At 52.9% G+C, this 25,103-nt stretch overlaps 6 protein-coding genes across 6 annotated transcripts; 1 reads left to right on the forward strand and 5 right to left on the reverse strand.

The window, feature by feature from the left end:
- Positions 1 to 2,513: 2,513 nt before the first annotated feature.
- Positions 2,514 to 4,093, reverse strand: CCM_00155 (cactin, putative; the record flags this gene model as incomplete). Its single annotated transcript, XM_006665315.1, has 3 exons — positions 2,514 to 2,531; positions 2,608 to 2,640; positions 2,753 to 4,093. The coding sequence occupies 3 exons, from the start codon at positions 4,091 to 4,093 to the stop codon at positions 2,514 to 2,516; spliced, it is 1,392 nt and encodes a 463-aa protein (XP_006665378.1).
- Positions 4,094 to 8,372: 4,279 nt separating this feature from the next.
- Positions 8,373 to 9,692, reverse strand: CCM_00156 (GDP-mannose transporter; the record flags this gene model as incomplete). The annotated part of the gene is made up of 4 exons (XM_006665316.1): positions 8,373 to 8,812; positions 8,864 to 9,226; positions 9,288 to 9,378; positions 9,438 to 9,692. The coding sequence occupies 4 exons, from the start codon at positions 9,690 to 9,692 to the stop codon at positions 8,373 to 8,375; spliced, it is 1,149 nt and encodes a 382-aa protein (XP_006665379.1).
- A 1,859-nt stretch (positions 9,693 to 11,551) lies between these two features.
- Positions 11,552 to 12,706, reverse strand: CCM_00157 (uncharacterized protein; the record flags this gene model as incomplete). The annotated part of the gene is made up of 1 exon (XM_006665317.1): positions 11,552 to 12,706. One exon carries the CDS (start codon positions 12,704 to 12,706, stop codon positions 11,552 to 11,554), a length of 1,155 nt encoding a protein of 384 aa, XP_006665380.1.
- Positions 12,707 to 13,874: 1,168 nt separating this feature from the next.
- CCM_00158 (uncharacterized protein) lies at positions 13,875 to 17,325 on the reverse strand (the record flags this gene model as incomplete). The annotated part of the gene is made up of 2 exons (XM_006665318.1): positions 13,875 to 14,098; positions 14,166 to 17,325. The coding sequence occupies 2 exons, from the start codon at positions 17,323 to 17,325 to the stop codon at positions 13,875 to 13,877; spliced, it is 3,384 nt and encodes a 1,127-aa protein (XP_006665381.1).
- A 1,509-nt stretch (positions 17,326 to 18,834) lies between these two features.
- On the forward strand, positions 18,835 to 20,392 carry CCM_00159 (uncharacterized protein; the record flags this gene model as incomplete). Its single annotated transcript, XM_006665319.1, has 2 exons — positions 18,835 to 19,375; positions 19,440 to 20,392. 2 exons carry the CDS (start codon positions 18,835 to 18,837, stop codon positions 20,390 to 20,392), a joined length of 1,494 nt encoding a protein of 497 aa, XP_006665382.1.
- Positions 20,393 to 22,245: 1,853 nt separating this feature from the next.
- CCM_00160 (beta-mannosidase) lies at positions 22,246 to 24,871 on the reverse strand (the record flags this gene model as incomplete). The annotated part of the gene is made up of 2 exons (XM_006665320.1): positions 22,246 to 24,297; positions 24,359 to 24,871. The coding sequence occupies 2 exons, from the start codon at positions 24,869 to 24,871 to the stop codon at positions 22,246 to 22,248; spliced, it is 2,565 nt and encodes an 854-aa protein (XP_006665383.1).
- Positions 24,872 to 25,103: the final 232 nt, after the last annotated feature.

The following is a 25,103-nucleotide window of genomic DNA, read 5'->3' on the forward strand; positions in this document are numbered from 1 at the left end:
GCCGGGCAGCTCTACGGAGGTTGTGAAGACGGGACTAGATTATAAATTGCTTCTATTGTTGAACAACTGAGCCCAGGCGTGTAAAAAAATAAAAAATAAAATTAAAAAAATTAAAAATTAAAAAGAAAGATCTTCAGACAAGTGCCAACCCTGTTCTGGCTGGCGCTGCCTCTGGTGCTGGGAAGTGTGGCCCGCCCCTCCACAACGGCTGCAGGGCCCAGGGATGGTACAGGCCCAGATCTAGACAATGCTGGGCTGGTGGTGGATTTGTGTGTGTGTGTGTTGTGTTGTGTTGTGTGTGTGTGTGTGGGCGCAGAGACGAACTAGGGCCCCCCTTGTCGGGTGTGAAGATAGCAAAAAGGCTGCGCATCTGGTGAATACATACTCCGTACAGAGTAGAAATGGAGGGGGAGGAGGGGAGGGGAGGGGACCACTCGCTCTCTTCCCATCGCCATCCCATCCCATCCCATCCCATCCCATCCCGCTGAGCTCTGGTCTGAGCTCCCCCCTCCCTCCTGTCTCTCGGTCTCTTCTTCATCAAATACCATGGATACCATGGACATCGGGCTGGCCGGTGCGCGGGGAGACCAAGAGACGTCTTTAGAACCCCTCCTTTCCTTGTGTGTATGTGTGTGTGTGTGTATCCGTACTCCGTGCTCCGTATCCCAAATGGGCGCGGGCTTGTCTATCTTATCCCTGCCATGGCCGTCTCTCTCTGTCTGTCTTTCTGTCTCTCTGTCTCTCTGTCTCTCTGTCTCTCTGTCTCTCTGTCTCTCTGTCTCTCTGTCTCTCTGTCCCTCTCTCTCTCACCCTCTCTCTCACCCTCTCTCTCACCCTCTCTCTCACCCTCTCTCTCCCCCCAGACTAACCAGACAACCCTGGTGCGTGCGTCTTCCTGCCGACCTCTGTCTCGCTGCGCGCTCCCATTCGCGCTGCCCGGCGTCTGCAGGCCGACGAGGAGGGAGCCATTGTCCGCTCCAGACGCAGCAAATTTCAAAATTACTCGCAAAGCCGGCACGGGGAGAGACTGTGCGAACGTGCTTCACAACACGACCACGGACCAGCCTTTGATCAAACCACACACTTCTGCCCATGTCTGGTGTCGCCAAAATAATAATCAAATTAAACCGCAAAATAAAAAAACAGGCGATGGCGACTGGCCTACCGGTTCGCTGTGCTACGTCGCCCCCTCTTCATCCCGTTCAACAATGGATGTGTGTATTGTGTATTGTGTATCACCGACGAGTTGCAATGTTGGCCACCATGGCTTGCACTACTAGCTTTGCACTACTTGTGCGACAATAGCCGCCGTCTCTCATTGGCATGTCGTGCCCATCCATCCATCAACAGGCGCACTACGTTTGAAGGGAAGCTTCTCTGATTCTCGCCAATTTTTTCACTTTTATTTATTTTATTTATTTTATTTATTTTATTTATTCTCGTTATTTTCTTATCTCAACATGTATTCAAATCATATTCACAACACTGCATCCTGACAGGGCCGAAATACCCGCCCGTCTACACTCTACCAACGACAAACGACGACGGACCAAGAGCCCTTGATTCGTCGGCCCAACCCGTACATACACTCATCTTGACCTCCTCTCCAAGCTGCAGGAAAGCATCTCGGCTCCTTGCCTTAGCAGCAGCCCTGAGCTGCTCTCTTCTTTTCCACACTGCTGCGGCAACGCGGGGCGCGCCGCCACCGCACACCTTGCACAGCACGCCGAGATCAGCAGCGTGTTCAACGGAAGCCCGCAGATTCTCTCTCAACAACACCCACTGTGGACCAGTCCATTCAGCCAGAATCCCCTTTGGGTCTTTTGAAACAAGGCCCCCAAACGCCGATAAAGGACTTGGAGACCGCCATGGCTCCGTAACAAGAAAGAATCCCATCCTCTGGCCGCAGAGCCCGGCGACGCCGCATGTACGTATGTAAGCCTCAGCGCACAAAACACAGTCGCCCGATTAGGCTCCAGCATTCTTTTCTTCTAGGCACCAGCATTCTGTTTCTCCTAGTCTCTACCTTGGCCTCTACCTTCCTCTACCTTCGTCCTTGCCTGCACAATCACCATAGATGCTTCCTGAGACCTACACTTCAAACTGCTTTCGTGCCACCCAGCTTCATCACTCCCCCCTGCCATGCCCATTGTCCTACTTTCTAGAAGAGCATCAGTGGTACACGGAGCGTAGGTTACCCTCCCATATAGTCAACCCATCTTCGAAACAATATCGTCACCATTCAAGGGGTTGATATACATCATACTCTTTTCTTTTCTTTTTCCTTTTCCCTTCCTTCTTCTTTTGGTACAAGATGCGATCAACGGGAACCGCTGTGGCCGCCATTGCCCAGTTTCAAGCCTCATGCCGGCAGCATATCGCCCTCCCTATCCCGTCATCAAATTCCCACAATCATATCAAGACTGTACGAGTTCACTCGATGCTCATACTGTGCCCTTCACGTTTCCCAGAATAGACACCACACGCGTGGCCGCCACCGTGGCCTGTTGTCCTTATTTTCGGTAGAAGATCTTCGAGCAAACACGTCAGCCCCAATAATTTCCGGTACAATGGGACGCAGTCCCGGCAATGAAATGCAGGTCTTACCTTTTTGAACTGAAAATGCAGCTGCAAAATGCCCTGGAGTCGAGACAACGTTAGCTAAGCCTGCTTCGGCTCCTCACGGCGCCGCTTCCGTGAGATACAACCTATCGCACTTTTGCTCGGCCGAGTTCTGCCTAATCAAACTTACCTTGTCGAAAGAACTCTTGAACCCACGGTCCCGTTTGGCGCTATAATCCCACTCACGATCCACAATCCGAAAGGCAATATCTTCATACGGCGGTCCCGCAATGAAGCGGATTAAGCACGTATCTTCCTCGCCTGCGGCCGCAAAGGACTCACCCCGCCTCCTGCCGTGCTCCCGAATAATCTTGAACGTCGGTGCCTTGGTTTTGTCTATGACGTCGGGGTAGAAAATGTTGAACTTGTAGCCCTGCACAACCTTGGGTGGCGGATTGTCGTGGTCATAGTGCGTTTGGTTGTACTTGTTCCACTCGTAGCCCATCTGCACGCGATTGAAGTATCTTGGCTTGCGTACCTGGTGCTCTCCAGCCCACTGCGGCTTCGATGTGCCTGGCAACTCCTCCTCCGCAGCAAAGACCTCCTCATTTTCTGAAACGCCCCGGGCAGCCTCCCTATCGTAGAGTGTTTGTGTAGCCTGTGAGGCATCTGCGTTGCCGCTTTGTTCTAAGGGTGCCACGTTCGCCGCCTGACTGGACAGTGCTTGTGTCTGTGCTTGTGCCGTTCCCGTATCGATGCTCTTCTTGCCGCAAGATTGGCCCTTTCGCTCGAGTTTTTTCTTGGTAATCTTCTCAACAGTTCTTGCCAAGACGGCCTTGGCCTTCCAAACGAGTAGACTCTGCAAAAGTTGCTCCCAGTAGTCTATGTCAATGTCCTCGTCAGATCGTAGCTTGGTCTTTATTTGCGTCTCCAGCAAGCCCAGCTGCTCGTAGGTTTTTGGCGCCAGGATCTTGTTGATGTCATCGTCCACGCTGCTAACCACACGCCTATCGTGCTTCGAGGGGTCAAGCCTTGCTTTCTGCGACTTGCATAGCGAGCGCAATGCCTCCCAATATTCCCTATTCCGAGATTCCGTTTCCAGCACGTGGTAGGTTTTTATATCCGCTTCCAATTCCTTCAGACCTTCCAATGAAAGGCTTTGAACAACATCCGCTGGCTCGGGTACATCTATATCATCATCGCCTTCTTCGTCGTCGAAGACGTCGCGCTCCTCATCAATGTATCGGAGGCTAAACGCCAGATAGTCAATAGGCTTCGCTCTGTTCTCACGAACCCGAATATCGGCCTTTTTTTTCGACTGTCGCAAGACAAATTTGTCTTCGTCGGCGACAAACTGGCGCGCCTGCTCCTCGCTCGAGACGTAGCTTGCCGCCGTCTTGCTGGCTGATTGGGAAGGTGCCGGTCGCGATGATTTCGATACGCGATTGTGCGAGTCGTATCTCGGCGAGGTGCCGTCGCGACTTCTCGAAGGCCCGCCATTGTTTATCATATTTCGGCGACTGGGGTCCATCTTGCGCGCTCCGTTGTTGGGTTGAGCTTGTTCGTTGCTCTGTCTAGAAGCTGTTCGTTGCACTTTCGAGCCGGAAATTTTTAGGCACATGCGATCGAGCTTCAGCCCCACCAAATGACGGCACATCGTCACAGGAGCAACGAACTGAGCAATTGCACAAAAGAATGGTAGAAATGTACATGAGAATATTGCAAGAGCTATTTTAATTTATTGGGAAAGCATCTACATTGTTTGGGCACACGCTCCGTATAGTCCCAGTCCATAGGCATCCGCCTTGTAGGCTCACCGGGGTATCATAGTTCGTCGCAACTAACGCTCCGCAACTGCGAGTGCGAAGGGGGGGTAAGATGACATCTTGGTCCTCAATGTCTTATTGTCGTTCTGTGAAATTACAGCGTGTGTCTATGGCCAACGCCGGATCGGGGTTGCAGCTCCAAATTCCAGCCCGCGAATACTCTGGCTCCAATCCTGCCAGTTGAAATTCTCTCCCATCTCCGCATCATCGGCCAAGACATCGTCAAACTTGATACCTGCGGTAGAGAACGGGTCAGCCCATAGTAGGGGCGGGCCACTGCCACCCTCTGCTGTCTGCATTCCGATGGCTGGGTTCTGTAGGGCGGCTCCCTGGGCCTCTAGAGTCGCGTCGACAGCATCTGGGTCCATGTTGCTGATCTCCCAGAAGTCGACCATTGGGACATTGTGCTGTGACATGAGTACGTCCACAAAGTCCATTGCGTAATTGACATCATTGGTGGCTGGGATCGGGTCTGGCTCCGTCGGCTGTCCAGGGACCATGCTCGAGCCGGTACGCGCTGGCGTTGCTTGAGAGCTTTCGTCTGTAGATGTTATGCTGCTGACAGTCACTGCTCTTGGCCCTACCCAAGGGGACGTGCTGGCACCCTCTGGTTTTAAGAGTAATCGCCAACGCTCTCTCGCCTGGTCCATTATATGCTCTGCGCCGGGAACCGGTCCAAAACGAGCAGGTTCTGGATCCATACGCTCTGCAAAGTCTAAACGGCGTGCTTCCTCTGGGTTCGCACGCAGCTTGCCAATCTCGGCTACACGATGCCGTCGCGCGCGTGCAAATAGTTTGCGCAGTGGGATAAAGACCGCAGCATGATCTGCTTTCTTGGCCAGCTCAACCGGGTCCCCCTCGTATCCTGTTACAGCATGCCAGGCACGCTCGACGAGTGGTGTCCAAGGTCTGCGGCAGGTTTCCATCAGTACGTAGGAGATGGCGTGCCAGGTTGTGTAAGTCTTGAATAGCCAACGATATTGCTTGCAGCGGGAATCAGTGCTGAGCTTATGATTACACTCAATAATCTCAATCGCGGCAACGTAAAGCCTCTGACGGACCTCGTTCGATAGCTGCTCTTCAGCACCAGGGAACAGAAGGGGGTGGTATATCACCAAGCACGTCTTTGCCATGATGACCCGGGTGATCATCGCAACGACCCAGTACAAGGGGTCCATCTCGTCGACAACGTGTCGAAGAAACTTGTCTTCAATTCGCTGGTATACCTCGATGAGCATCTGCTCTTTTTCGGTGATGCTGCTCGTCTGCGACCTCAACGCCATGGCAGAGGATGCGCTATGGATTCGGCGAGCCATGGCACAAATCTCGTATCTGACCACGGCGACAGCACAGTCCGATCGGCCTTCGCGTGATTCGGGGAATTCTGTCGAGTCTTTGCTGATGTCAGCGTCGTTGATATTCAAAGGCAGCTGCGTGTCATAGCCTCCGTCCGGTATAACCATGTCAGTGCCGAGCTCCTCTCCAGATCGAAGATCAAGGGTGACGAGGGCCCACCACAGCCTCCTTCGCATTTCCGTTTCGAAGGGTGGCAGATTAAAGTGTGTGCCGTCCCTATGCAGGCCCATGCCCTGCGCAAGGCGAACAACCAGGCTGGTCAGAGACCAGCAAAATCGGCTATCGTCATGTCGCCTCCCAACAAGCAGAAACAGGGTAAAGGCTTGCAAAACAGTGATTTCAGATGTGTTCAAGAAATTTGCCTTGGCCAATGCTTGCTCCACGGCAAAACGGTATTGCGCGAGAAGAGCGAACTTTTCGGCCCCAAAATTTGTCTGAACCTCTTCTGATTCAAGAGCGGTGATGGCGGAAAAGTATATAACAAATACCAAGGCTTCATCTGCAGGGGATAGCGTAGAGACATCTTCTCTTGCTTTTCGTAGCAAAGCGTCAATCGTTGGTACATGGAGAATCTTAATTAGAGGCTCGACGTTTTCTTGAAACACGGACCAAAGGAATGTTGCATGCGAGGGCAGTGGGTGTAATTTACTGAGATCAACGTCCGCGGATCGATAACCAAAGATGAACGAGTGATGGTCAGCGAGAGCGCCCAACGGATCTGGTGTGTGCATGGGCGATTCATCGTAGTCAGACTCGTCGTCATCATCGGTGAGCCGCTGTGTTTCGGTACGAATGGCATCAATCTCGTCGTTTATTTTAGACCAGAAGCCACTGCTAACATATCTGGTCGTGCCTTTGTGATCACCGAGTACCATCCGGCCAAACTGCTGGCCAATGTCTCGTTTTCGCAAAACGTCTAGGTTCGTGTCGTGGGCACCCTCGCTAGACGGGCGCCCAGCAAAGAAATCCAGGCTGGAAGCGTATTGGCTGTGCGCGGAGGCGTCACCACTTGTGCCGACGCGTGGGGATTCCGAGTGCGCCTGGCGGCCGCTGCCAGATTCCACCTCAATCTGTCCGCTCAGCTCCTCGACGATGCCCTCGAGCTTGCGCAGGCGCTTGACCAGCTCAACCTCGCGCTCGCTAGAGCTCTTGGGCGGCGCGTTGGGGTCTTTGGGCTTCTGCTGGCGCGGGGCGCGGCCTGGCGCTGGGAATATGCAGGGGATCTGGGCGCGACGACAGTTGGAGCAGGGCATCTGCTTGTCGCACCGCACCTTGCGCCGGCGGCAGGTTACGCAGGAGCGCGGGTTCAGCGCAGGTCCCGCTCCCCCAGACGACAGGATGGCCGATTTGTGGGCATCAGGACCTGTGGTTTGGTATATCGTAACATTGCCAGACGATCGGGGCTCGCGGGCCATGCCCGGTGCGCCTTGGCTGGGCTGGGCGGGCGATGGTGGCGATGCCATGTTGGCAGGCGGCTCGTGGCTCGCTGGCCCGCCGTCAGCGCCTGGCTCATCATAGTCCTCAAAGTAGTTCATGGTCGCTGGGTGGCCACGGGCGCTTGCAGTAGGGTCTTGCCTGCCGGTGCGACATGAGCCAATGGTGTCGATTCTTGAGCGGATGCCGCGGGCCGGGTTTCACGAGAACGTGGTACGAATCAGGAATTGAGAGGGTCGCGATCGCTATCCGTGGGCAACCTGTCGGAGGATACGGGTGGGTTATCCGGCATCAACAGAAGGTGAGCCAGACTGCTGCAGGAAGAGTTTGAAAGTCGCAAACGGTCGAAGCTTGGGGATTTGTCAAGGTGGTGTAGTGAGTGGGTTGAGCAGATGAGCGTGTGCTAACTCAGCAGGATCTAACGCCAACCAGGCTGTCGTCAGCTCTCGTTGTCCCCTCCGGTTTTTCAGCCCAGCCATGAAAACCCCCGTTCTTCTAGCCGATCTATTCCACCACGAAACTCTGGCTCTGGTTCTAGTTACCAGTAGGGCTGTGGACACTTCGAGGAGCAATATAATATTACAGAGACGGCAGCACGGCAGGCGGGCACGACTCTCCACTTCCACTGGAGATGCGCAAATAGTGCGCTGTAACTATACAGAGCTAAACCATTCTGGCACCAAGGCCGAGCCGAGCACGGTGAATTGCTAAGCAAGTCAAATAACCCCTTTTGATTGATTGGATTGTTTTCTCCGTTGGGTGTATGGGTGCGCAGGCCTACGGTCCGTTGATGCAGGCGGGACAAGCGCCGTCCAGCCAATTGTACATGCAATTGTCAAGTCTATTCCCAAATTAATCATCTTTCCGCCTGTAATTAATACAATTCTCGTCGTATGCCAAAATGCCATCTGGTCCCTCTGGCATGCATGAAATAAGCAAACGCCTGGATGAAACAAAAAAGAATCCCTCTCCCGCTTCAACCCGATGGGAGATGTCAATGCCAAATGTCCCAAGCCGCAAACATGAGTGATTTTACACCGTGGACGCTGAGAGCCGACGCCGTTCGCTATCATTTTGAAATAATCGCGGCAGATCACGAATGAAGGACAACATATTGGCCATGGGGTTTGCAGTCCCCTCTACCGCATTGTGCTGCTGCCTCCGTCCTTCATGACCTTGTCCAGTCGGAGCGCTTTATGAGTTGGCATCGTTATTGCTCTTGGAGCTAGCGCTCATGACCGGTCGGTTGGTAGTCGGGAGGCTCATCTTGGACTGCTCCTTCATCTGCACCTTGCCCCACGTGTAGACGATACCACTCACGAAACCAAGGATAATGGCAGAGACGCTGCCAAAGGTAACGGGGGCATCGAAGAAGACGAGACCACTGACAGCGATGGGCAGCTTGTTGAGGGCTCCAACCATAGAGTAGGTAGTGGAAGAAGTAACGCGAATGCACCAGGCTGAACAGTATGAGATAAAAATGGCGCAAAGGCCCGAGTAGACCATGCCAAGCATGAGGTTGTTGCGGCTCTCCACGGGGAAATTGCGGGCCAGGTTCTCGCTAGACCAGTCCTCGACAAGGAGGGTGAGGACGATAATGACAGGAATGGTGAGGAAGTTGTTGTAGAACATGGCTAGTTGCTTGTAAGCATGCTGCAGTACAAATCTCTTGGATCATTACTTACTGTCCCAATCGCTAAAGTTCATCTTGCGAATAACTTTGCGCATGCCGAGAACAAAGGCCGAGGAGCAGATGACGTTCAGAAACATCCAGGCATAGCCAGCATTTAGAGTAGACAGGGCATCGGAGGAGGCAGAAGCAGCGTACTGAACATCAGACCAACCAGCAATGATGGAGCTGATAACCATCATGCCAAAAGAGAGCAGAATCATCGAGGTAACCTTGCCGCCGAACCACAAAACTTCACCATACGCGATGACAATGATTGTAAGGTTCTTGAAGATGGTGTAGACGGGGACAGAGAGGAACTGAAGAGCTTTGGTGCCAGTAAAGATCATGCCAAGGAGAAGGAACGAAATGGGCATCCCTGCGAGGCATTAGAACTGTGCGCTTTTCTCCAGGAGGCAGCCATGTGTCGTTTCACTTACATTTCTTGGCCTTCTCGGTATCAAAAGGCGCAAGAGTGGTGATAAGCCCGAGCTGCTTGCAGGCCATGATGGCAGCAACACCGACACCGTTCTAAGAGCAGGGAAGTCAGAAGCTGCTGGGTGAGTATCCGAGTGCGCGGGCCATCTTACCTGGATGCCCAGGTACATGAGAGGCATGTTGAACTTGGAGCCGGAGACGACATATTTGTTGACAACTGTCATACTGATGGAAGACAAGCAGTAGGCCAGGACAGAGAGACCCGGGCTTTGGCTTATCTTGTTGAGTGAGTCGGAAACAGCAGCCGGGGCCTCACGAGCGGCAAATGCGGGCGCTGCAGGAATGAAGCGCTCCTTCTCGCCATTGTCGCGGCCGGGATAGTAGTCGTCGCTCTTCTTGTCCGACATGATTGGCAGCGTGAAAAGGCGAGTAAGAGGAGGCGATTCGGGGGTTGATTGCACAGTCCAAGGGTGGGGAGAGAGACGACGCGTTGGCTCCTGAGGGCGTCAAGCAGGCAGCCAGAGACGGCGAAACACGAGCGTCAGAATGTAGCGAGTGGCTGGTCCAAGTGGCTGTGAATGCCTCTACGGGTGGCTGGATGACTGCAGGTGTCGAAGAGTTTTGGTGAGATGAACAATTTGGCAGGTCGCCTTGTACTCTGTGGCAGACGCGGACACGTCAACTGCGCTGGCGACCATTAAAGGGGAGATATGTAGGTAGGAAATTTCAGGTGCCCTCTGATTGGCGCGCCGGGTCCTGCAGTGACGGGGGGCGCTGGAGCTGGTGCGTGCTCTGCTCACAGGGGCAAGAGCCCCTAAATTTTTCCCTCGGCGGCCCCGACGATTTCTGCCTGCCAATCACAGGCAATTCTTAAGCAGTCGGCACTCTCTCACTCTTTGGCTGGCTACAGAGCACTCTACATTCGTAGTTGTTTTCATTGGCTGTTTGATGGTGTCTTTGATAAAATCAGTCCTGCTAACTTGATTGGCTAAACAGTTGATTGTCTCAATAACTACAGTATTTCGGGATTGTATCACCAATAATAAGTGGGACATGTACAGCCTTATCCACCAAGCTTGTGAGCCAGATCTACCCTTGACAAAGTGACTGAAGAACTTACAACTCACCTTTCAGCAGAAGTACATATCAACGTCAAAAAGATATAAAAAAACGCACCAGGTAAGCACGGTTGCTTAGGTAGGAGGACATAAATCAGCGTACGGAGGCTTTATGGAGACTTTTCAGCCTCCATACATGCATGTTCTGCCTTTGCAAATCGAATGGGTCTATAACAGCAACCCGAGTTGTAGCAGTATCAATTAAAGGGGTTGTCTTGTCTTGTCATTGAATTGATAGCGGTTCAATAGTAGAATCTGAATTGCACTTGATCAAGGGCTAGAAAAAAGCAGCACCATTCAGTGGCAGATTGGAGAAGTCTTCACCCAACACCAATGACACGGAGCTACCTCAAAATTTGAACCAAAAAAATCAATCAGGCTGCCTCTCTGCGTCTATCATCGAATTGGTCGCAAAAAGCAAAAACAAAAAAAAGAATGCGTCAGTTGACGTTTGTATAGGAAAAGCCCGATGCGGGGGTCGAACCCGCAGCCTTGAGATGGTTGTACTCTCGTAAGAGTCTCACGCTCTACCGATTGAGCTAACCAGGCGGGGGTATTTGTTGAAACCAGAGGAAGTTATTTGCTACTATAAGGCAAAGTCGAGATCGCAATACACGAGACAGAAGAGCCAACTACAGCAACAGCCGGCAGTGACTCAGTTTATCAGACATATCAAGTAGAGAAGGACATCTCCGCAAAGAGAAATACTAGTATTTATCGCTCAGGCGGTTGAATGTTCGATTGCCGGCCAGCTCAGGTTCAGGCCTGATAAATATGTACGTAAGGCATGCAACAAGCTCACTGCGAGAGTACACATACATCGGCGGCAGACATGACATTTCAACACTTTGGGCTTTACACACACAAAATTATCTCGAGCTTTTTCTGGGACTCTTGTGTTTCTCTATAGCCCAATTATATTCGGTCTCCAGAATTAATTTCAAAGCAACTTCCACACTGCTGGGTCGCGGCATGTTCTTGCACACCCAGCCACAAGAGAGACAAATTCACCCGCCGATTAGGAATACTGCCATCTTTGTATCCCTCTTATCTTGCTTTATTGGGTTTTCAGTACATCAACTACAGAGAGTGTACATACTGTAGACTTATTATTTGTCCGGCCTTTTTTTTTGACACCGGCATGCCAGCTAAAGTCGCCCCACGCAGGGTTGGATAAGCGGCTTATCGTCACGTGCAAGTTCACTCGCTTCCACATAGGGTTTCTCACCCCACAGGAAATTTTCGCCCGAATGGCCCTGGAAGCTTTCGATCACGACCGCAATCCCAGACACGGCAGTTTCTCCCTCACGAATTAACGCCACACACAACCCTTCACAATGGCCAAGATCTCGTAAGTTCTCTCTCGACCCGCGGCTGCTCTCTGCCTCGACAATACATGCAAAAGCGAAACAAACGATGTGCAAGAGGAGGAGATCTGGACGACAAGCTGCTGGCGACATTTTGAGGTTAGCCGGATACGACGACGAATGGGCTGGGTCAGCGAAAATTACGACTTGTGCTCGGATATGGCTGCAACCATGGAAAACAGGACGACGGATGCACTGTGTCGCTGCAATCGAATTTCCAGATGTCGTTTTACGCCGCCGTATCGAATTTGCGTCACCATTCGTCTCGAACCAGTTTCCGCCGACGTCGTATCGAAGCAGTCTTGCGAGCAGAGCAGCGCGGCGACGCAAAACCTCATACCTGCGATCTAGAAGTACTAACAGACTGCGTGCAGCCGTGGTGCCCCCGGTGGCAAGCTCAAGATGACCCTGGGTCTCCCTGTGTACGTTGCCGCCCACCCCTCGCCGACGACCCCTCCGCCAAGCGCACAACGCGAAATATAACCCACAATGCGCTAACACACAGCTCGCAGCGGTGCCGTCATGAACTGCGCCGACAACTCGGGTGCCCGCAACCTCTACATCATCGCCGTCAAGGGTATCGGTGCCCGCCTGAACCGTCTGCCCGCCGGCGGCGTCGGCGACATGGTTGTCGCGACCGTCAAGAAGGGCAAGCCCGAGCTCCGCAAGAAGGTCCACCCCGCCGTCATTGTCCGCCAGGCCAAGCCCTGGAAGCGCTTCGACGGTGTCTTCCTCTACTTTGAGGACAATGCCGGCGTCATCGTCAACCCCAAGGGCGAGATGAAGGGCTCCGCCATCACCGGCCCCGTCGGCAAGGAGGCCGCGGAGCTGTGGCCCCGTATCGCCTCCAACTCGGGCGTCGTCATGTAAAGGCAAGGTCGAGGAGCTGTGAGGGAAGAGGGAAAAATTACAGTCGGGTTTTTTATACAACGGCATACTACGGAGGGGTAAATGGCGAAATGTTTTTTACACTATTCATGAACAAAAAAAATGAGAAACATTGGCAAAAACTCTGTTGATGATCCTGAATGCGGGTTTTTGGCGCGCAAAGGATATTCTGCGTATACCAAGGTGCCTCTCTTCTCTTTTTTTTTACCTCAGATATGAAAGAGGATGAGTGGTGGTGTACGGGCTATGGCCGGCTCTGCATTCTGATTGCGGCGTGCAAGGAAGATTTATACCATATCGCATCAATTGCGAGCACAAAAACAAATTTACCAAACTGCTTCCATTGCGTCTATTATGCGACTGGCCGTAAGTATGGGACGTACCACGGGCAGCTAGTAAGTCTGTCCTCAAATATTCCTAGGCCAGGCTGGTGCGGCCGGATCGATCGTGTATTCCTGCGGCCCACTTGATGCAGGCGAACCAGACTACTACCCTGGACAGTCGAATAAACCAAGGAATCGCAGCTTGTAGGCATGACTTTATCTTTTGTGACCTATTTTGCATTAGCAAATCAGAGCAGAGTGGCAATAAACTCCGATTGGCTTATTTTATGAAGGTGGGTGACTCTACGGCGTGATTTACGGAAACCAAACCCAAAAGGCATCTATCAGTTGTTTGTAAGTCAGGCTATGATGACACAAGCGACTAGGCGACTACACACATTCACCACATGTTTCACATCACGACATATAAGTTAGCAAGGTAACATTGTCGCTTAATTCAAAACTATGCAATCGACCCTTGAAAACATTATTCCATCCATTCCCAAGTTCCAAAAATAAGTGACCACCACAGGTTTGTTGGGTGGAGACAAAAACATTACCCAGCAGAGAATAGAGACTTGAAACTGCGAACCAAGTGGGAAAAAGAAAAGACAAAGATACAAAAAGAGGTAAAAAGAAAACAACGCCAGTCCAGAGCCATGAATGCGTGGCACGATGAATGCCAACGCGGCTCGTATGCTAAACATGAGGACAAAAAAAACCGGACGCAAGGAGACAGAAAGGAAAAAGAGGGAACTAAGAGAACCCAGACGCGCGGTTCGTATACACGAGGTTGCTGGACGTTGGCCACGTGTTTTTACGACGAAGCCCGCAAGTCCAGCACCTCTCCAAAAAGAAAAATATCCTCGAAAACACACATTATACGCCTCAAGTTAAGCGGCCGCAAAAGGATAACCCAGAGCGGGTGTGCTCGGGGGCAAGGGTTGCTCGCCTTGTCGAGGCGGTACGTCCTTCCTTGGCTTGTTGGGGGCCTTATTCCCCTTGGGTGTCGTCGTGCCCGATTTCTGATCGGCGACGGCCTGCGCGGCCTTCTTGGCCGCGAGCGTTGCCTTGCGCTTCTCAACAGCACCAGCCATGTTTCCATTCGCCCATCGACCTGTGTCAACATGTTAGATCATCTAGCGACTCAATCGTAATGATTAGGGGGGTGGGAATTTCCTTACTCTTCATTGACGCCGACATCTTCTCCGACTTGGTCATCAGCTTGTAGTCCTTGCGCGGCTCCTCCGGGTCTCCGCCAATCGAAGACGGTGTCCCGGTGCGGCTCGCCTGCGCGACGCGCACAACCTTGATCTTGGGCGTCTTGCGGACCGCGGTGGGCGAGACATCTCCGGCGGGGAGGCTGGCGGCCGGAGCGGGAGCCTCGTCGGTGACCCGGCGACTACGCTTCTTAGGAGGGCCCTGGCCAGCGGATTCGGCTTCCTCCTGCTCGTCGCGGAAGCGCTTTTGCCGCTTAGGACGGAAAGAGTACGACGACTCGGCCGTGTGAGAGCTCGAATCGGAGGAGGCGGTGGACGGTCGCGAGTCGCCATTGTCGGTAATGGCGGACGAAGGTCCGCTAAAGTCCGTGCCGCGTGGAAACTTCAAGGTGAGAATATGTCGCCTTGGCTGCTTCGGCAGCTGTTCATCGTCCATTTCCTGCTCAGCAAAGCCATCGTCGTATCGAATGGCAGCCCGGTGACGACCACGGCGGCTGGGGCGGCCGGACTCGTCCTCCTGGGCCATATCCTGCGAGGCACCATACTCCTCACCCATATTCGGCACAGAAGTCTGTGGACGTCCAGTGCGTCGGCGCTTCGTTCTCGAAGGGGGGTCTTCCACATCCGAATTGGCGTCTCCGTTGAAGCTAGAGGCGACCGCGTCATCATCGCCGTTCCCAGTCTTGCGTCGCCTGGTTCTTGTCGGAGCAGGCGTGGAGCTGCGGCTAACATCTTGTGCGGCTGGATCGAATAACTGGACGGGCTTGCGAGTTCGCTTGCCGGTAACTTCATCGGCTTCAGTCGCCTTTGCCGTCTGCCTAGGCTGGTTTCGGAGTGAGCGTCCTCGTGTCATGATGCCTGCCTGTTGGGTCTCGGGGTTCTGACGCCCAATCTTGGATGGGTGGGGATCGTATTCAAAGCCATATGCGGCTGCCATGATACGATCCTGGCCTTGAAGGTAACGAGTTTCGTTCATAACCTCTTTTTCCTTGGCCTTGTACCCCTTGACAACGAATTCAGGTTCTTCGTAATTGATGCCGTGTTGGTGAAGATTTCGTGTTCTTGATTCGTATTTTGAATCGGCCACTCGACGCCGGAGAGAATTCTCATAGTCATCCACAATTTTACCCAGTCTATTCCACTCAGTCTGCCATTGAACCATAGACACATTCACAGCCCCAATGAGATCGTACAACTCGGCCGTTGACATGTCTTCAAACTTTTCTAGAGCTGAGATATACTCTTCCGCATCGCGTAGCTTTCTATAACGAAAGTAGCGTCGGGGTCCATTGTCATCAGAATCAGAGACTTCGCCATCATCTTCTTCTGCAGCAGGAGCAGGCGAGTTTGACGCCGTAGGTTCCATGGACTCTGGGGCGGGCGAGCCTCGGATGGGCGTATTCAACGCCGGGGTAGGTGCCTCGGCTTGAAAAGTATCCGCTGCGTCATCGTTGTCCTCGACCATGGGTTCCATGCCATTTGCATCTTTATCGGCGTCCCTTTCCTCAGCTGTTGGTTCGTCGGCTGGTGTCTCGTCTTCAGGCGAAGATTCCTTTTTCTCGGGGTATGTGGTGTATTCGCCGTCAATATAAGGTGTCAGGTGGGCCCAACGTCCGACTGGAGTCGGTTGGGGCCGTGATACAACAACAGGAACGGGTGCAAGGGTTTGTGATGGCGAAGGCTTCCTCTCAGCCTTGGTGGCAATGGCGCTTTTCATTGTGGTTTCAGAGCCAGCCTGAGAAGAAGCGGGAGTGCCTTTTACTTCCAATGCTACGGTCGGTAGAATGACCTCCTCCGTAGGTTCTGCCGGCGGAGCATCTGCTGCAAACTCGTCCCCAAGTATGTCGTTACCAGCATCTGGCATATTGTCACCTTCTTCAGTATCGGGGTCCCTCTTCACGTCTGCGGAAATTTCGTCAGGGGACCCATCAAGCTGCTTTTGAATCTGCAATGATGGAGAGATAGGCTGCTCTGCGTCCTTTTCAGACTTTCCATTGGTAGAATCAGAGGCAGAGGCAGTGACCTTGCCTTTACCCTCAGTTTCGTCGGCCGCACTAGCCCTGGGAGATGTCTTGTTTGCAACAGGCATAGTATTTCCATCCGCGGCAACTGTGTCGTCAATCGGCTCCTCTTTGGCCGACGCTAGATTTGACTCTTCTTGAGAGAAATCAGGATTTTGCTTTGGAGACGGCTGCTCGAATGCAACATTGCCGTTTGTGGCTTCTGATTGGCCGACATTGGTGGTACTGGAATCGGTGCCATTTGGTATAGCAGCACCAGCTTCTTGCAGCAACTGATTATCCGGCTTTTCGCCATCTTCTTCTTGAAGCTTAGATATGGGTGCTCCAGGAGTCGTTTTGGGCTGCTCAGGCTGGCGTGTGGGCCTATGAGTGGCAGATGTCGTAGGTTCTGCCGAAGCAGCCTTGGTAGCCTTTGGCGGTAAAGAGTCTTGGCCAGTGGTGAGTGAGCGTGAGAGCGCGGCAGAAGTGGAATTTTCGTCATCAGATAATGAGCCAACCACTTCAATGGTGTCTTTCACCTCGCGCTCCTCTTCTTCTGGCTCTTCAATGTAGGTGGCTATCTCGGCAGAAGACTTGCGGAGAGGATTGCGACGGCGAGAGGAAGACATTTCTGCATCAAGGGAGGCGCGTCTGCGGGCAGGCTCATGAGGATTTATGTCTTCCGAGTCGAGACTGTTGTCAGATCTGCGCTTCTTCGTGCGCGTTGACGAGGTTGAGCTGGGAACAACAACCTCGTCGTCAATCTGCTCAAAAGTGTAGTCGACGCGGGCACGCCGACGAAGAGTGTGGCCGCCTTTTTTAGGGCTGTCATGATCGTCGGCGGCATACTCGAAGCCGTACTCATCCATTGTCTTTGAGCGCTTTCTGAGATGGACAGAGCGCGATGAGGCGGGAGCAGAAAAGCTCGAGGTGTGCGGCAGAGTCTTGCTGGAGCGCCGAGCAGGTGGCGCAGATTGCGGGCTCTTAATGTCATTCGACAAAGCAGGGCTCACAGACGGCAAAGGCTCAGAGACGGACTCTGGAGTAGATTGAAGGGAGTCGGAAGAAGGATTTGCCTTGCGACGGGCTGAAGCCATCGATGCCGTCCTGCGGGCACGGTCCATAGTCAGCCAGTAGGCTGGATGTGGGATGAGCAGGACGCGGCGGCGAAATCAAGACAGCGATGGGCGGGGTATTATTCAACAAGAGGAAAACAGACGAGGAGGAGAGAGCGATGTCTGGGGAATGACAGCAAAGGTGAAAAGAGTTTGGGGCGAGCGAAAAGCGTGACGCCTAGTTGTGGCCGGTTGTGTGGGCTTTTGCTTGTATGAGCCAGCAAGTGAGAACGTGACGAGATTGTCAGTCTAGGACAAGGGCAAAAGAGGAGTGGGCGGCATAAGAAAACAGGATGAGAATAAAGAAGAATAGCAGAAGAAGGGGGCGACGAGGGGGAGGAAGATGGGAGAGGCGGAAGGCAAAGAGTTGAGGATGTGTCTCTGCGCGCTCTGTGTACTCGTTCTCCTGGGCAATTCGGTTTTGCTCGAGGTGTGTCGTGGTTGGAATAAGCCAAGGTTCCCGGGGCCCACTTGTTTTGGGTACTGAGTATTTTGGTACGTACCGTCAAGCGTGCCCCGTCAGTCTTTGGTCGACTTGGGCCTTGGGCCATTGGTGATGAACGAGGAGAGCAGTAGCCGTATTATTTATTCCTTGTCATGTTCCAGCCACTCCTGTTACACTCAGAATCACTGGGAGCAGGCGGATTATTGCAGCGCGTGCGACCGCTAAGGTACCTACCTATGTGCACTACCATTGCCCCCAGAGCTAACAAAGCAAGTACCTCACCACCCAACTTTCCTCCTGCAGGTACATAGGTAGTCGCCTCAAACCCCAGGCTCTCAGGCTCCCGCCGCCACGCTGCACAGTAGATGGACGCTGGCCAATCACCTTGCCGTTTCCAGCGACTCTGCGCTAGTCTCTTTTGGCTCCTGATGAGAAGTTTTGTTAGGTACCTACTTACCTAGGTAGTTTGCTAGCCAGGTAATTAATTACTCCTTTGTTACCGTCGCCCTTTTCAATCAATAATAAAAATGGTCCTAACTACTAGTCTGTCGTCCTGCTTGTGTATCAAAATTGGTACTATTCATCTATCTAGCTTTTCATGGCAAAGGCGCTTGCCATTCGCGGTAAGCTTCGTTAGACTACAGTGTCGTTCGAACCATACAAATGTGATGCACCAAATAGTCTATCAATCAATTCCTCTTGCCCTCTTCCAGCCCCCCAACGTCGACTCGGGCACGAATACAACGTGCTGACCACCCAGACGGCTTCTTTATCTATCCCAACGTGCACAGTAGAGACAAAGTGCATTTTTGTCTCTACAAAGAAAGATGCTTGCAATGCAAAATCAAATCATACATCTACCTAGTACCCAGGTTGCCCCCGCTAAGCCCCCCAGTCTCCCGCCACCCGCCCGCTGTTAGTCGACAACCCGGGCACTCAGCAGTGCAGCTGCCCGCTAGCTGTAGTAGGTGTAGTCGTCACCCCACCAACTGCATCCAACCCGCCCCCGTGTTTGAAGCGACCTCCAACGTCATACCGAATACCAGCTTCACCTCATCAACCCTCCTACCACAATGGCTTCAAAAAAGTCCAAGACCCCTGCTGTCGACGAGAACATCGACGAGCTTTTCTCTAGCATCCGTGGCGACCCCAAGGCCGGCAAGGCCGCCCCCAAGAGCTCCAAGGCTGGTGTTGCCAAGGCCGGCGGCGACACGGACATTCTGGCCGCTCTCGAGTCGGAACTCGCTTCTGCACCTCCCACCTCCCGTCCACATACGCCCCGCCTCGTAGGAGCTGGAAAGCGACCGGTACCTGGTGCATCAGTCGCCGAAGACAAGCGCAAGTCGACCGACAGCGCCCGCAGTGCCCGTGCCAGCTTCACGCCCAGTGCGACGAGCTCTGAGCTTCAGGATGCCGAGAAGAAAGCCGTCGTGGAGCAGCCGCCTGCACCGAGCGGCGGCGGCTGGTGGGGTGGTATCATGTCCACCGCCAGCGCTGCCATGAAGCAGGCCGAGGCCGCTTATAAGGAAGTCCAGCAGAATGAGGATGCAAAGAAATGGGCTGAGCAGGTAAGGGGCTTCAAGGGCCTGGATATTGGCGCCCTCCGCCATTACGGTAAGCCGAATAACCAATCCAGGCATCGATTCATACCATTCCTGTTGCTAATGTAGCATGCTAGGCGACGATTTGCGCCATCGCGCACTGCCGACATTCACAAACATCCTGAACACCATTGCCCCGCCCATCAGTTCCCACGAGCGCCTCCTCATTCACATCACCCACGATCTTGTCGGATACCCATCCATGGATCCTCTTATTCATGGTGTATTCTCCCGCGTCATGTCACAAGTCGAGGGCGGCGACTTACTTGTTGTGCAGCGTGGCCAAGAAAGCGGCTCACGCCGGGCCCGCGAGAGCAATGCCGGCTGGCGAGATGGCCCGTGGTGGCGTCAGTCTGACTCTGTACGAGAACTTGGTCTGATCAAGGGCCTGACAGAGGGCACCAAACTCTGCCGCGCCAACGCAGAGGGCTACGCTGAAGAGTACTTGTCTGCCAAGGGAGGTGTAGAGCAAGCCAAAGCCAGGGCGACGGAAGACTTGAGCGAAAGCAACCCTGTACGAACCTCGGATCTGTTTTTGGCCATCCAAGCTATCGAGACGGACGACGACGGAACCCTGTTTGCTCGCACCGCCTCAGCCGAAAAAGACAAGGAGGACAAGGCTGACAAGGAAGACGATGATGGCCACGTTTCGTTTGCCGTCTTTATCCTCGACCCTATCCACCAAATCGAATACGCGGCCGTCAGTCAGAGCATTCCTGCAAAGTGGGCACGTTGGCTGGACACCAACACTCCTCTCACGCCCAAGTCTGGAGACGAGGAGCAGGCCGAGGTGGACTTGGCAGTCCCAGCGGAAATCCGCGATATTATTGATAGCGGGGCCGTTGACCCCAGAGAATGGGTTGCCGAATGGATTGAAGAGACTCTTTCGCTATCCATTGGCATCGTGGCCCAGAGATATGTTGCTCGCCGAATGGGAGTTGGCGAGGACAGCCTGGGCAAGGCCAAGAGAAAGATGGAAGAGCTCGTGTATGAAAATGCAGGAGAGGCTGCTCGTGCAGGAGCTATTTAAATTGTATAAGAGGGTAATGAGTCTAGTGTAATACCCAAATAGGCGTAGTATATGCTTTGTAGCCAAATTCAGTCTGTCATTTCCTCGAAATTGATTCTGTGTATTCTGCATATTATGTATATTCTGCCAAGGTTGCGCTACTGAGCACGATTTAATATCCATGTCAAACCTCATTCCAGTGTACGAGGATTGTTGATAGAAAAACTTGAAAGATGTGACTTATACGCTGAGTGATGCTGGCTACCTAGTTGCAGACTGCCGCTCGATAAGGATAACTACAGGGGTGGCCCCCACTAGCCACTTGGTGGAGCACGCGAGTTGCACTTTGCTCTTAAAAGATTTTTTCTCCTTCATCATCCGACCGCCCAGCTTTGCATCTCTGGCACAGGACGGGCCACGAGATGCAAGATTGTTCATGACGCCAATCGACTGTGATTAAGAAGGCTCTGAACTTTACAAGGTAGGTATGCTGGTGCATTGCGGTATTGCTTGTTCCTAGCCTCTTTTGTGCTCGTGCTCTCCGTGACATGCGACACCGAAAAAAACGGACGAAACAAAACAACGCAGCGAAGCTCTGTACGGCCACTCGAACCACACGAGTCTCTTGACAAAGCAGAGCTTCCCTTTGGTGAGCGATGCGGCGAATGGAGTCCCCCATCAGCGATATGTTTTGTATCTGCAGACGGGAGCAGGCTGGCGATGCAGGGCGGCGGGACTTGGGGAGGCTGGCTCATCTTGAGCCTGTCTCTCTGGCTCGCTGGTGATTGAAACATTTGTTGCAAGATTCAAAGGGCCATCATAGTCCACGCCTGTCTGCGTCCCGTCTTTTTGACGGTTGGCGCTTTTTATGACCTACACGGGCGTGGCTCCAGGAGCTCCGATATATTTGCTGTGTGATACCTTGCCATGGTGGAAATGTGTAACTGTTACGCGCGACCGTCTGCTACCGACAACCTTGACCGCTCCGGACGTGCACTGAATCAGCGTCTTTTTTTGTGAAGCGGGCGCTTTCCCCCGCAATTGCGGGAGAGCCGTGTGTGGCGCGACATCGTCAGTTGCCGATACTGGGGTGCAGCATGCCTACAGAGTTTATGATGTATTCCGTGTTTAGGCATGATTACTGAAGTCACCGCCTTCTTTGCGAGCTCGTGTCTCTGGCAGTTCCGAAATGGTTGGCCTTCTCAATGCCCGCGCCGGCTGCACTCTCTCAGTGATATAAAGCCCCGCAAGCGGCACACAAGTTGGGGTAGATGCGATCTACCGACACGACGTCGTAGGTCCATTGACGTCCCGAAAGAACACACAGGGGCTTGGTATGCCCTCTCTTTCGGGGTTTGAGGACACTAGGGTGAAACCGGAAGGTGGTGCTTGGTTCTGGTGAGTATCAGAAGAGCCTCATCAAATATCGTTTGCGAAGGTACTCTTGGGTCGCCACAAGTGTCCTCATGTCGCACCGTGACAAGCCTCTCTGCGGTTTCTACCACCAACTGGCGTCGCCAACTCGTACAAGTACAACCCGAGACAAGGGAACCACCCACACGTCTCAAAACAAAGTCGACGGGTTGCGACTGCTCTGCGAAGTCTTCCCCAACAAGAGTAAAAGGTAAAAGCCTCAGAGACGAGAACCACCTCGAGTGTAACAGTAAGGCGATGTGGTGAATGCTGCTGAAGCATGTCAGTACTTTAATGACGTCTCAACTACCGGATACGTTGCATAATATAGTACTATACGTAGTCTGGATATCGTGACAGATATGAAGCCAGATTTGAGACCGTACAACCTAAAACATGGAAAATTCCAGTCTGACTGATGCGACGACCATATGGGTTGATATATTCATCTACTCAATGATCTAGCTAAGCATGTTCAGGTAACGAGTAGTAATTATGGTGCCCTGCGAAGCGCCGTTGATGCCGATGTGGACGACCTCCCCAGGTACAATATCGACCAAGTTGTCGTCAAACGTGACGCCGTCCTGCTCACATTCGACTGCGACGCCCTTGACGGGAACTTCGGCTTTGACAGCGACATGTGTGGCATCCGACGATAGCTCCGCCGTGAGGTGCTTGGGCTTTTGCAGATGCAAGTATTTGAGAGGTTCAGGCCAATTGACATAGCGCGCAATCTGTTTGCCATTCTGGAAGAGGTACGAGGCAACCACTGTGCGACTCTCGAGGCCAGTCTTTGGCGTACTGACAGGAACGTCCATGGCATAGATCTCAGTTGAGCGATTTGAAGGGAGCACTAGGGAAGAGGCAACCTTCTTGGAGAAAGTCTCTTCACCAGTCTCGACATCCCAAGCCTTGACCACGCAGTCAACAGTCAAGTCTTGTAGCATGAGGTTTGAGCCCCAAATTTCAACCTTGATCTTGGTGTCGATATAGGCGCGGGTATATTTGTCTTTTGGGTACTGATGTTCGCGTCTTGTCATGCCAATGGAGATGGGTGCCATCTCTCTCTTGACTGTGTAGTAGGCATGTTTGGGGCGGAGATAATAGTCGCAGATGGCCCACGAAGTGACGGGCCAGCAGTCGTTGATTTGCCAAACCAGTGCACCACCGCAGTATTCTCGACCGGGACCCCTCCACTCACGCTTCCACAAACGATACGCTGACGCAAGGCACTCTGCTTGCATCAGCTGGGTGGAGTAAACGTACTGTTCGAGGGGATCTGGACCATATCGAATATTCTCTGCCAAATAGAGAGCTAGTCTGCGCTCATGTCCTGCAGCCTTGTTGTGAAAGTCAATGGTAGATGACTGCGGGTAGCGATCAAGATCGTTCTTGCCCTGCGGCAAATATGCATCAATCGTTTTGACGGATGGGAATGCCTCCATACCAAACTCTGAAACAAACCGACCGACCAATTTGTCAAAGTTCTGATATTTCTCTTGTGAGCCATGCCACACGTTCCACTGGTGAATGTCGCCAATCGTGGGGTCAGTGGTGCCGTTGCCGCCCCAAGGACTACCATAGTGATAGGGAACATCTGGAATAAGATCTTTGCATACGTCTGCAAGTAGCTTTTCGTATATATAACGGGCCGGGAATTTTGACTTGAGCCAGTTGTCTTGGTTCATATCCTTGGGATCGTACCCGAGATTTTCCTGCTCAGCAAGCTGGTAGTCTTCATTGTTCCCGGCCCAGAGTACTATAGAAGGATGATGACGCAGTCTGGTGACATTGACTCGGGCCTCACGATCAATGGAGGTAAGAAACTTTGGCCCGGCGGGGTAGTTTCCACAGCCAAACATGAAGTCGTGCCAAACAAGAATACCCATCTCATCGCATGCTTCATAAAACGCTGCTTCCTCGTAAAGGCCGCCGCCCCAAACTCGAATCATAAACTGATTGCCATCGGCGACCAGCTTGACCCAATCGCGATATCTTTTCGGCGAGATACGAGGAACAAAGTTATCAGCAGGGATCCAATTGCTTCCTCCACAGAAGATTGGAATATTGTTGATTTCGAAGAAGAAACTAGTTCCTGGCTGGTCTTCCAGCTGGTGCTCGACGAGACGGGCGCGGCGCAGACCGATCTTTTTGGACATGGTATCGACTGTGGTGCCCTTTGATAGTAGCGTCGCCTTGATTGTGTAGAGCGGCTGCTTGCCGTATCTGATAGGATACCATAATTCGGGATTGGAAATATGAAAAGTGACCGACGCAGTGTTGGCAGCGGGAATTGTTTCTGAAGCCACCTCTTTCCCGTTGAGTGACACATCAATGCGAACGTGCGTCGCCGCGGTCCCCTCTGTCGCTGCGTGCGCAATGACTTTGGCGCGCTTAAGAGACTCGTCGATGTCGATGCTCATGTACAGATCAGTCAGCCGGGAGTCGTAAATTTCCAAGTTGACGGGTCTCCAGGGGCCACAGGTGAGCAGAGCTGGACCCCAATCCCAGCCCTTGTTAGCTAGGTCAGCTTCAAGTCATGATGACACCTCGAACCTATCCAAGAACACATACCCAGTGGTATTGGGCCTTTCTGACCGCCAGACGAGAACTATCCCCATTCCAGCAGCTCCATATGTGCTCGGGACATTGCTCGACCCGGCTCCAGCCCCTCAAGTAGGCACTGTCGAAGGTAATGACGAGCTCGTTTTCGTCGCTATGCGACAGGTGAGTTGTGACGTCGACGCGCTCAGGGATAAACATGCTGTCCGTTTCGAGAATCACTTTGTCATTCATCGTGACCGTAGCAAAAGTGTCAAGTCCTTCAAAAGCCAGAATGACTTTGGCGCCTGTGGCAACCTCTGGACTGGCAAAGGTTGTCCTGTAAGTCCATTGCGCCTCGCCGACCCATTGGACATCGGTTTCGTTCTTGCCAATGAAGGGATCCGGAATGAGGTCATGGTGCATGAGGTCTAGATGAACATTGGTTGGGAACTGGGATACGGCGCGGTACTCGTCACCGCCTTCTTTGTCGGCCTGTTTGAACTGCCAGTTCTTGTCAATCGGAATGACGGTACGGGGGACCATGGTGGCAGGGCTGTCCAACAAACAGCCGATACGCAGGGATCTGAGCAGGCGACGAACAGGAGATAAGGCTATTGGGCGGATCCTCGATTGAAGCAGATCAAGGAACGATAGGTGGGTGAAAGACTAAGAAAGAAATAGACGCCTGACTTGTTGGGGACAAGTTGTCTTGTATCCCGCGGTTGGCGGGGTACAATCAATCGGCTCGGCTTAGAGGGGCAGGAGGTCGGAGCAA

This window comes from Cordyceps militaris (assembly GCF_000225605.1).
Source record: "Cordyceps militaris CM01 unplaced genomic scaffold CCM_S00001, whole genome shotgun sequence".
Taxonomy (NCBI): domain Eukaryota; kingdom Fungi; phylum Ascomycota; class Sordariomycetes; order Hypocreales; family Cordycipitaceae; genus Cordyceps; species Cordyceps militaris.